This window comes from Poecilia latipinna, unplaced genomic scaffold (assembly GCF_001443285.1).
Source record: "Poecilia latipinna isolate Pla-1442-1.1 unplaced genomic scaffold, P_latipinna-1.0 Scaffold123, whole genome shotgun sequence".
Taxonomy (NCBI): domain Eukaryota; kingdom Metazoa; phylum Chordata; class Actinopteri; order Cyprinodontiformes; family Poeciliidae; genus Poecilia; species Poecilia latipinna.
Window position 1 is genome coordinate 157092 of NW_015112739.1, and position 12346 is coordinate 169437.

The following is a 12346-nucleotide window of genomic DNA, read 5'->3' on the forward strand; positions in this document are numbered from 1 at the left end:
AAAAAAGTGAAAAAAAAAGGGCCCAAAAACAAAGAAAAATTTTTTTTTTAATTAAATTTTCCCTTTAAAAAAAAAAAAAAAAAAAAAAAAAAAAAAATATATATATATATATATATATATATATATATATATATAAAGTGAATTCAACACTTTTCATTTACTGCAACTCTACCATGTTGCAGTAAAGTTGACCTCATTTTCCAACTGAAAGGCTGCCTAAGAGTCCTACTTTCTGGAAAATGTAAGTGAAACTTTCTTGTTTGAAAGGTAGTGTGTTCAGTGGCTGCTTTATATAACTTTGTGAATGTGTGCCTTATATACCTCAACAAGAGACTTGGGGTGCATTCACGCCTGGTTTAATTAACCAGATTGTTTTCCTAGAAAGTTCGGTTTGTCTGCGAAGGTGTGAATTCAACACTCCAACTCAGGATGCATGCACATCTTTAATATGATCTCAAATTTCTTTGCACTGAAAAAGTGGTATAAATCCAAACTTTACTTGGAATTTTTAAAAGATTTCTGGTGCTAGTGGTATTAATTTACAGAAATCAGCAAATCTGATAGGCTAGGAGTCCAGCACCACACTGCTGCATTGAGAATTAATAGCCCCTTTATGAACCATTAAATGAATTAATTTTTCATTAATTCATTTAATGGATTAATGAAAATTGATTTTCATTAATTTGCATAGCAAGATCTCCGCTCTTGCTATGCTAGAGCAGGAGATCTAGCATAGCAATAGATCTCCTGCTCTATTGCTATGCTATGCGACACCCTTGAAACGTCTTGTTGAATGTATTATTTACTATTTGATATCGATCAGAGTTTCACAGAATTTATCACTAGAAATGCATTCTAAAATTATGCTACTCCTTCTAAAACATAAATATATTTATATAAGGCTTTATACTCATTTTTCAAGATTTTTTTCTCGTCAGCTTTGGTTCCCTCCTCAGAAAGGTACAACGAGTAATAAAAAGAAAAACATGCCAGAACTGTCTCAGACAGATAAATGGGACAATGCAAAAATAAAACGGAAAGTGCATCGGGTAAAGGTTTCTCTAAGCCCACAAGGGATTTTTGGCTCTACGTTCTTACACTTTATATTTATGCCATAATATATTTAGGCTGCATTCTGTCAAGAAATACTTATTTTAAAACTTTTGTCAGTCGTAGCAGAACAAAAGTCATTAATGTATCATTACGTCTGCATAATACAGAAATAATTTACTCTTACGCAGCCAGTGAAGTTTTAGCTTTTTATATTGTTTTATCATTTTCCTCTGCTCTGATGTCTCTCTATTCTGATGGATATTCCACTGTATTCTCTGCAGGGTCCCACTCAGTGGCATGTTCAAGTTATCATGGAGAAGCTGCTGAGGACAATAAACAGGACAGTCATCTCCATGGGCCGGGATTCTCCTCACATCGTAAGTTTTGTCAGACACCGATAGCATCAGCAGGACGGTCCCGTCTCCATGCCTTCTTTTTGTAGAAGGTTATGGATCGTCTTGAGACGCATACGTATACGCAAATATGCACCATCAGCTCTTATGTCTGCACACTGTAGACTGTGAAACTCTGTACAGCTTCAGACTGACACGGTCTACCTCTGCGGATTCCTTTCGCATTCCTTCTTCATAAAAATGACTCGCATCTTTCTGTTTGAATGTGTGTTTTGCCTGAGCTGTTTTTTTGTTTTTTTTTAAACTGTGGCTTCCTTGTCTAAGTGTCTGATCCTCTTATTAGTGCACATCTAATGTTTTCGCTCTGTAATCTAATTACTGTATCCCTCTGTTATCCCTGTGCGCGTCCTCCTTGCAGCCCCTCTCCGTCAGAGCTTCATAGTGGTTGATGCACTTATCAGTCTCTGTGTAAAGACAATGTCTGCCTTTGTAGATTCCACTTGTTCGTCAGGCCTGAAATTCAACCTCCGATATTGTTTGGGTTGCTTTTTTTTTTTTTTTTTTTTCAACCCATAGATGCTTATCTTCTCTCTTTAGGTTATAGTTTGAAAGTTAAGATTTTTATATGCCTTTTGTGTTTTTGAGATTTTGCATCCAGAAATACTTCTATGCCTGTATAAATAAAGTTACATGTAATGCTGATGATTTTAGACATCTGAGACTATCTGGAGACGGGAGGAGCTGTTAATCGTAGCTCTGGTTGAACAAACAGCCGAAGGTCAGCAACTTTTTTGGGTGTTTTGCCACACAGTCTGCTCAAGTTTGGGGAATTACTTCCTGTTTTTGGGTAAAGATGAATTAAGAAAATTGTGAAAATGATTTGGTTTTGAGAATTCCTGTCCCATTATTTATCTATCAATACACATTAAGAATCAATCCATCTATCCATGGTTAATCCATCTGTTCCTCCGTCCATCCATTTGTTCATCTATCAACCATTTATAAACTGATAGTGAGTTTTAGTTTTAATAGAGCTCCATCTCTGTGAAATGCCAAAAAAAAAAAAACCTGTGCATAATTACAATGTCAGTAGTCATCCTGTTTTGTTATATTGCTCTCCTGTTAAACGTCAGCAGCCTCATTTTTTGTCTTCTTTCCTCCGATTCATTTCCTCCCAGGATGCCCACATTTTTTTTGCAGGGTCCGTAGCTGTTCCTTCTTTCTGCCCCTCAAACTGTCTAATGGCATTCCCAGCTATGCGTCGAGCTAATTTTGTAGATTGGAAGCCCTTTGTAGGGTAACAGATTGCTTGTGTGCATCGCGCTGAATAATGTGAAGCTAATGAAGCTGTGAGTTCAGCTCAGACCGCCCTCTTGTCCATTTGTTTTTTTTTGTTTTTTTTTCCCTCGTCGGAGATTTAAGATTCCTGATTGCTCTTTCTTTGCAGTTTTCCAGCAAAGAAAGAGCGTGTCACCGCCATGTCGAAGATCGAACGCTTTCCTGGTCCTGTTTGGCTCATATTCAAAACGTTTGGAAAGTGGAATTTCGGAAAAAGGCTTTATCCTCTGCAGTTATTTTTCTTTTCAGTTGGTTTGATCATGTATTTCAGATATGGATCTCCTTCCATTTTGTCTAACAGGCTGTCAAGATGAGGGAAAGTTTCCTCTGCTGTGTTACTGCTGTATTATACTAAGTGCATCTATTTCGGGGTCCCCCCCCCCCCCACCTCCCTGCGGTGGAGGTGAAACAGTGTTGCCTGCTTCCAGGGGTTGTCGCTGAATGGCACCGTCGGAGACCGGCGTCCTCTCTTACGTTCTGTGGCCCCTAATGAAACAATCTGCTCTGTACACAAATGCTGCTGCCGCCCTCTGACTCCGTTCTTATTTCGTCCCTTCTGACGCCTGCCATTCGTCAGCTGATTTCTCGTTTTTCCGACTGGTCATTGCACCTGACTGCGTTGACATTTCTAAGTACCTGAATGGCATTTTGCATCATCGTGCGAGGAGTCCTTTTGTGCGATGCAGAGTTAGAGGTCACATCAATGTCTGTAGTTTGCATAATAAAACAGCATTGAAATTAAGGCTGTAAATCATGACCTGATGATCAATGGGATTAGCCTGAATTTTTATGAGCTCTGGGAGAGCCTTCCCATCAAAGTTGCAGTTGCTGCATTTGCATGGCGCTGCCTCGTCTGCAGGCAGTGCTGCCGCCGCTGCAGCTACTGCCTGCCGACCTTGTTCTTCTGAGTGGCAGCCTCTTACATTTAGATTTATGCATTAACTTTTTGCCCCCCCAAACCCCCCCCACCGACACCCGCTGTGGTGGACGCAGAATGTTGATGAGAGCGATCGCAGCAACGACTTTGTGGGGTGGCGCTGGTTCTGCTGCGCATTGTCACTGCAGAGCTACGCCTGTTAGCGACTTAGACACAGCACCGTCATACGTTTGATTCATTGGACATCCTAGCGGGGCCTGCCTTTTGTATTCACGTCCACCCTCGCAAGTGGCTCTGAAACGAGCCTCTTTGAATAAATTTACATGAGGATAATAGGAGAAACGTGTAGCCAGGTCCTGCTGAAATCGCCAAGTTTTACCTTTACGTTCTTGAATAACATTTTCCTTTGCTGTAGGGATGGAGTGAACCCACAAAAAAAAGCAATCTGTGTCTTCTGCCTTCCTGGCTGCTTAATAAGTAACACACTAAACCTGACCATTAGGGGGAATTGCCAGTGGTGCAATTGCTTGTCAACATCTGTTAAATTCTAATAAAACACAGTAGCGATATAAATTGAGCTTTGGATTTCACTGAATCACAGTGGGCTACAATTCAGATGGAGTTGGATATACCAGTCATCAACGGTGCATTGTACTGCACAGTTATAATCAAAACACTTCAAGACATAAAACAATGAATTTCTAATGCTGGATTTCACAAAAACACTAAAGAGTGGAGGATTTAAGTTAGCAACTTATGCATATCTCGATCAGGTGTTGCGTTGTCTTTCACGTTGTAATTAGTATCTTACATTGAATCCGTTGGACCTTCATAAGTCTGTCTGCTTGGCAGGTGTGGTGGGACTTTTGATCCTGTCAGGAAGCTAAAAAAATCAATTGCTTCAATGTTGTTTTGTAGCAAATTATCTGGAATCCTCGCTGTGTTCTTGACACAGCCCCCCCGTCCCCCCAGCAGCTGTGTCGTAAAAGAGTAGACCACCCTGAAGTACAAACAAGAATAAAAACAGAGAGAGAGATACAAACTGAAAATAATGCACTTGCATAAAAATAGAAAACAAATTGAAAAACCGACCGTGGCGTTTTGTTTCATACAGGAACAATTTCGAATTAAGTTATTTTAGTAAAGCAACATCTCGCCGTCAAGTTTATGAATTTTTATTGCAAGATTCAGGGACGTAGATTGAGACGTTGGTTGTCAAACTACCGTTTCTCTTATTTAGCAACAGCGAAGCGCACCGTGCGTACGGACCGCTGCGCTCCCGTGGAGTTCTTCTGGAGGTTTCCCTGCAGTGTGCGGAGCTGCAGGGGAAGAACCCTGTGTTATTGATTGACAGCACTGGGTGGACTGGCTATGGGAGCTGGTGCTTGTCTTCTCTGCTGCATGCTCTCTGGATAAACAGCGTTCCGCAAAAGCATCTGTTTCATTAAGCCTGGTCGGATCAGGATACTCCTCCGGTTTTCCATCTAATTTTGTTCCTCTTCGTCTTTTATGAGTTTATGTCTGTTTCTGTCCAAACATATCTGCTCACTTCTTGCGTCGTTCTGCCCGCGCGCGCTCCCTCTCCCTCCTCCTGCTCCGTCTCTCTCTCTCTCTCTCTCTCTCCTGCTGGCCAGACTGCTGCAGAGCTCACAGAAAAGAAGCATAGTGAGATATGGCGATGCATCATAATGCCTCAAACACCTTGTTATCACTCACTGGACCTCTTCTTCCCGATTCTCAACCACACGTTTGAGAAGCGTAGCCTTTCTGAGAGAACTCTGTGAAACCGGCTGACACTGTTAAGCCACTAAGGACAATGTGTAAAAGACAGTTGGATGTCATGTTTGTTCTACTGTGCTTCATACAAGCACTTAAAGGAACAGCCCCATGGTGACACTCTTACTGTGACTCAGAGGAGGAGGAGGAGGAGTGTTGCCCTCCAGTCAAACTACCTAGCGCATCTACACAAGGATCTCTCCTGCCTCACTGCGTCTCTGGGGCATTTGTTCAGAGCTTTGTCCTCTGCTTGTCTCTGGTTCTAGTTGCACTTTGTTTCTGGTCCAACCGCATTACGGTTTTGATGTCCTCAAACAGGCTCCGAGGCAGACACAAGCGCTGCACTGCTCATCCCTTCTCTTGTATTCCACTCTCGTTTCTTTGCCGCCGCGCCACATCAAAGACACAGCAGCGTTCCCAACCTAATCTTCTGCAGGTTATCGCATAGAAAATCTTTTTTTGTTGTTGTTGTTGTTGTTGTACGTATACGTACATTTGCAGACTCTTCTCTACAGATGAGATTTCACAAGGTTTGCTCCCCAAAGGCACAACATATTTTTCCTAGTTGATTTTCAGCAGCTTTTCAGCCTGCAGATGGCTTGGCTCGGATTTCGGCTCAAAATATTTAACAAATTTGATACAAAATTAGTTGAATGAAAATGTGCTTTGTCCCATTCTGTTTCGATAGTTTGAGCTGCAATTTGCTCAAACTGGCGCAATGTGTGATTGATACTGTTGGACAGCATTTTATCACCCAGACATTTTAATTTGTGTTTGCATGCTTTAGTAATGAAACAGTCTTCTTCGTTTTTCGAGAGCTGTGTAGATGTCTTGTTTTTATTTATTTATTTTTTTCCATTTTTAGAATAATAAATAGCTTTATTTTAAGTCTCTTTTTTTCTTTAAAAACAGTATAAAATACAGTATTGCACATAGTAAATCAATTGCACTTCTGTAAGGTACAGATAAACATCTAGTTCTTTCTAAATGCTACAATAGAACTACTGAAAGAAACCAACCTGGCATTTACAAAAGTGAATCGCACGTAACCAACAGAATGCAGCATGTTTAAGCTCGTGAAGTTTGAACCAGTCATGTCTTGTTTGGCAGATGGTCGTGTTTTCCCCCTGACACAATTTGGACACGTTTCCTCTTCTTTGGGGCAGTGCTTTTGCCTTTCAACGTGACTTTGGTGAAACTGGTAACTGTATTCTGTTTGCTTTCAAATACCGACTTCCTAACAGTGTTAGCCTTGTTTGGTGCTAAACCACATATTTGTACAAACAGGCATGGGCCGGCATTGGATTCTCTTGAGTGAAAAGAACTATCACTATCACTGTTGTTGGCCTCTAAATACTTTAGCAGAATGATCCTTTACGCACCTTTTGTGTTTCAAATCAGATAAAAGTTTTGGATATCTTTTTTTTTTTTTTGATGCATCAATGTTTTGCCATGTTTTGAAGATGTACTTTTCAATTTCGTTTCATATACTGGAAAGTGGCCCATGCCTATATGTAATATAATAAATGCTTGTGGTGTTTTAAATGAACCCTATGTAGAATACCTACACGAGTTGCCTTTCAAATAGATTCCAGACATTTAAGATGGGGGAGGGGGTGGAAACTAAAAGAGGCTTTTGCAGTTCTTAAAAAGTGTTTCGTGAAAAATTTAGAAAATAGCCTGTGAAGTCCAAGGCTTGTAAAAAGCATGCAGGGCCTTGTGCCTGCCACCCTGCATTGTAGGAGCCCTAGTTGTGATCAGAAGTGGAACATTCAGTCTTGTAGGATCGGCGTCACTGGCTGGAGCTGATATGAGACACTAAAGTCATACAATCACTGCGATTTTTCTCTTATCCCTCACATGTGCTAAAAGCAACTTTATTTCCTTTTTTTATGTGTGTGGCATATATATATATATATATATATATATATATATATATATATATATATATATATATATATATATATATACAACACACACATAAAACCCAAAAGTTACATACTCTCATTGCCGTTTTTGTCATATTAATTTTGGATTTTCAGTGGGGGGTTTTTAAACTGTTTTTACAAAGTGCAATGGTTATGTTTCAAAAAAGTTAAGAATTGGCTGCACAAGGTTGAATTAATTGTGGATTCTGAAAGAGTCAAATTTATACATACTGTTAACATAATGTTACGTTATATATTTTGAAAGAAAATTGTTGGGGTGGAAAGGAGAGCGAGAATATGACTAGAGGAAGCAGAGCTGCTCCGTAAACTGTTTTGACCCTCTTCAAAATAAGAGCATGGATGTAACATCTAACTATTTAAAGTATTCTCAACAAGTTGATAACTAAAACCTCAATAAAGATCTTGAAATTTATTCAACTGAAAGGTTAGAAAACAACCAAGTAAATCTGTAGTTTAGAATTTATCTGGAAAAAAATCATTTAAGGGAAGCCAAGTGTGCTAAACAGTTCTCAAAAGCACTAAAAAAAAACAAAAAAAAAAAAAGGTCCACAGTAAATTTAAACGTGTGCACCAAGTTAATACTTTCATTAATTATTGGACCACCATTGCACCTTGAATCCAGAAGTTTGAACTTCTGGATTCAACACAAAATATTTGACGTTCAAGCAAATGACGACGATACAAATTAATGATCTACAGTGTATTCTTGCGATGTTTTGGTGGTTCCAGTGACTCAGTGCACCATGGGTTCACTGAAAACTATATTTGATGGATTAAAAAGAAAGTACACACTTCTTTTGAAATGTAGTTGAACTACACAGCCCACCTTTTGCCTTAGTTCAAATAAATATAATTATTTTCATCTTAAAGTGGATCTATATACTTAGATATATATTTATATAGAAAAAAGTAGAGTGACATTTATTTTCCAATGTTATTAAGAAAATAAGTGGTATTTATTCATTATTTTCTCCAAAGTAATATGTTCTTTTGACACATTTTTCCATGAAAAGAAGGTTTTATCACAGAAGTCCAAACAAACGTCTCCAGCGTATTCCCCTTTAGGTCTTTTGCTAATGAAAATACTTGGTCCGTCATATATTGTTGGTACAAGACGGTCAAAAATGATTCTCTCCCGTTACTGCTGGAGATACAGAATCCTGAAAAGTATTAATTGTGCTTTGCAGTACAATGATATGCTGTTTATGTAGGCCTTGGTGCTTCAGCATTGAGTGATCAGCCTCTCCTGGAGACTCGGAGGGAAGAGAAAATCCCAACAGCCGAATAGAAATATGGCGGACATCTCTCCGTCAACATGAAACGGGGACAGGTCTACATCAGTTATAAAAAATAGAAGCCAGGAAACAGCGGCAAGTAAGCTCGTAAGCTCGTCTCCTCGATCTTTGAGTACGTTTCCCTGTTGTTGTTTCGGGACATTAGGCAAAGTTATGACTTATTCCATTTTTGTAGGGCGTGACCGTGTTCATTGTCCATGCAGTCCACGCTTCTATCACTTCTCCTGCCATCTAGGTATATCCAGAGCTCTTCATTAAAAAGTGCCCAGCAGGTCTATAAAATCCTTCAGGTTGTAAAAACCAAAGAATGGTGAAGAAATTCAGATCCTTGCTTAAATCCTTTGTCAGTTTTTAGGGATCGGAGACGGCCGTGCAGCTCTCACAGGAACCACAGTTTCCAGCGGGCGTGCTTCTTGGACTCAGCTTTGGACTTGCGTTTTGGGGTGGAGGTGAAGGCCTCCTGGGGGTAAGGCAGGGGAGGGAAGTGGGAGTCCGTTGGAGGGCAAAGCCTTTTCATCAGTGGCTGTAGCTTGTCCTCCTGCAGCTTGAAGTCCAGTTCCACGCTAAAGGAACAGAAAAAGAGACAAAAAATAATAATAATAATAAGTGCAAACCATAGCATGCATGATTTTATCTCATATAAAACCAACCCTAATGTCGTTTTTGAGTCTTGGGTTGTATTTAAGTAACTTCTTCACTGCAACAAATTAACATAATTGCTCTGAGTAATTAAATCAACAACCGATCACCCGAGCAGATTTATTAGAAATATCACAGGTGCAGCTCATTAAATCGGGAATATCATGGAAAGTTAATTTATTTCAGCACTTCAATTCAGAAATAGAAACTCATATATATTAAATAGACTCTTGACACCTCAAGTAATGAATTTTAAGCATTGATTTTGGTGATTATGGCTTCCAGCTAATGAAACCCCTAAATTGAGTTTTTCTTATTTTAGTATATAAGTTAGTATATTATATTACATAAGAGAAAAAAAAAACAGAATTTTTTTTTTATTGCCTCCTTTATTGCCTACACAGAAGTGGGGGATGCTGACCTGACAGTTGTCCAGCAAATTTTCACTGCTGCTCTCCACAAAGAGGATAAGCCCAATGCTCTTTCCCCAAAAACGATGGCTGTTGGCAGGGGGTTTTGTGCAAACATATCAATGGAAAGTTAAGATGAGGGAAAAACTGTGGATAAAAAAAAAAGAAAAGGTGCTCAAACCACACTGACAACTGCAAACTTTAGAGGTGTGTAAAGCACACTCTTTAAGCAGCCCAAAGTGATTGGCATGACATGGACTGCTTTTTGGGGTTTTCTTTAACTGTCAGCCATAATCTTAATAATTCCTGACAACACCTTAAATATATCACTCTTTATGTAATAAGTCTGAATAGTATACAAGTCTTATTTTATATGAAGTTAAATGTACTTGTTGATGATTGAAATCAGATACTCTTGTAAATGTTACGTAATGACATACATGCTAATATTTTAGTGCCGATGACTCATCCTAGAAGACTTAAAGATTTATTTTTATTTTGATCCATATTTGCTCCTCTAAATAGGGAGGCAGTTTCCCATTGCTGCAGTTGTTGCACGTACTAATGCATTTTTGGCTGCCATATTGCTCTTACATCCATATGAAGCATTTCCAGTGCAACCTTTTCTCGCTTGACCTCTGCAGCTCATCTGTCACACCAGCGCTTAGCCTGGAAAAATGCCCTGGGTTTTTCATTTGCTTTGTTGTTATAAAATAGCAGAGGAACCAAATGCGTCTACTTTTGATTGCACCATTCAGGGTTACGTCTACTGCTGTCTCAGATTGGTGGAGCAAGAAGCGTGTTTCGTCAGTATCTGTCAGTATCAAGCAGTTGGTCACAGGGCAGAACGCTGAAATGCAAATGATTTGTTTTGCTGAATTCTGTGGATGCTGTTGTGTCTCCTCAAAAAAATATTTCGAAAGATGATGGAAAATGTTAGCGATTTAATATGTTGGGATTTGCTGGGCGCGAAGCGCAGAGCTGTGTCCTTCTTAGCAGTCCGTCACATTCCCCCCCCCCCAAAAGCCCTGGGGAATTTATCTGGAGCCATCATTGTAATCCGACGCCCACACACATCTGACCACTAGGTTCTGCTAAGTAAAACTCAGATTACAGCCACAGCTGTGGCAAAGTGTGGGGGCTTTAATCTGCTAAAGCTATCTCCAGTCACTACCTGAGTCGGGCTTACTGGGGGGGGTGACAGACTGAGTTACGTAACAGCTGCAGGGTGACTGCTCTGGTTTTTATTTAAATGCAGTGCATCCATTATCATTTTCAGTAAAAAGTTTTCATAATCAACATTGATGCATCTGCTATTGATTAGAGCAGGCATAAATGTGGGCGTCTGACAATGAGCAGATTGAATGTTAATTTCTTGAGTTTGCACTCAGCACTTTGCTTTTGTTTGACTCAGGCCAGCTTCAATCAATAAATCACTGGCTGGTAATTACATTGGTGTAAATTCACATTTGCGTATTTGTCCATCCACATTTGAAAGCATGTGAACAGTTGGTACACACACACACACACACACAAAAAAAAATCGACCAGTATAGTCTTGACATAAAAAAAAGTGGAATGTTAGTCTCTCCCTAACCTAAACAATCTAGTTCTTTACATCAGATGAGCAGCTTGTCATTTTTTGCTGCAGATTTTTCAGGGTTATAATAATTATCTAAATCTTCTAAACTTTTATGCAAACTTCACTTAGAGAACTTAAGTATTGAAACATTTGGGTTGGTAATTTATAGAAAAGGAAATGATTGAATGTGCAAGATGGCATACAGACTTTTCAGTCCATTGTTTTATTATTTAAACCATTGAATGAACTCTGGTGGAGCACCATCCGGAATATTAAATACGATACAAAGGCCACAAATAAAACTAGCTCTTGCTGTTTAAAAAGAACCATCAAAAATTCAATCAATGAGTCTCTTCCCCAAATGTAAAAGTGAGCTATTGATGAAGCAATAGAATGAGAATTTCATTTAGCCTTTTAAATCTCTTCAAAAACTCTGTTAATGCTATTTAAAAGCACAAAGAAGCTGATCTCATTACCAATTTTTGGGGGAGTAAAGTAGTTTTATTGCTGTGCCATGTTGTGTGGGATGCACACACACACACACACACACACACACACACACACACACACATATCACAAAGACAGATGAACAAACAGGTAAGAGATTTACCCAAGTTGGTAAAGGAATTTCCCTGCTCTACCATGTAGGCATCAAATACGTATCGGATGAGTGCCACAGTTCAAACGTACACAGTGTTAAAAGATTTTGGGTGGATATGCAAACACCAGACTGAAGCGACCTGATTTCACTTACAAAGAGTCAACATTCACTACAAATATGAACATATGATCAAGGTCTTGTTCTTACTGGAGACTTTTTGAAGGACCAAATGGTCTTGCATAAAAAGATTGTGTCACAGTGATATGTGTGCCTCAGAGAATGGTCTGACAGCACCAGTTATTACATACAGAGACGGAAATAATGATGCTGGGGTTTATTTGCATTTCATAAAATCTGTCACATGTCTGCATGCAGCAAAAAGTCCCTTGAAGAATAGTCCTGGTGGGATGTTTTTTTTTTTTTTTTTTTAGGAAGAATTTCTTAAAAGGTATTTGGGGGCTCTTCCCAACCAT

The 12346-nt window shown here is 39.3% G+C and overlaps 2 protein-coding genes and 1 long non-coding RNA gene across 6 annotated transcripts in view; 1 reads left to right on the forward strand and 2 right to left on the reverse strand.

The window, feature by feature from the left end:
* Positions 1-12346, forward strand: part of dock1 (dedicator of cytokinesis 1) — a 233970-nt gene that overhangs the window by 91744 nt on the left and 129880 nt on the right. For all 4 annotated transcript variants that reach the window (XM_015028394.1, XM_015028395.1, XM_015028397.1 and 1 more), the window contains one exon: positions 1335-1430. In XM_015028394.1, the coding sequence (XP_014883880.1) occupies positions 1335-1430 (96 nt within the window). The remainder of the gene's footprint in view (positions 1-1334; positions 1431-12346) is intronic.
* Positions 4763-7310, reverse strand: LOC106945010 (uncharacterized). The gene is made up of 2 exons (XR_001424464.1): positions 6780-7310; positions 4763-6746 (listed from the first exon to the last, which is right to left on the reverse strand). It is a non-coding gene; the product is annotated as an uncharacterized LOC106945010 (long non-coding RNA).
* The window catches only part of insyn2a (inhibitory synaptic factor 2A), a 43981-nt gene continuing 40187 nt past the window's right edge, over positions 8553-12346 (reverse strand). Inside the window, exon 4 of the mRNA XM_015028399.1 lies at positions 8553-9204. Coding sequence (XP_014883885.1) covers positions 9021-9204 — 184 coding nt within the window. The 3' untranslated portion in view covers positions 8553-9020. The remainder of the gene's footprint in view (positions 9205-12346) is intronic.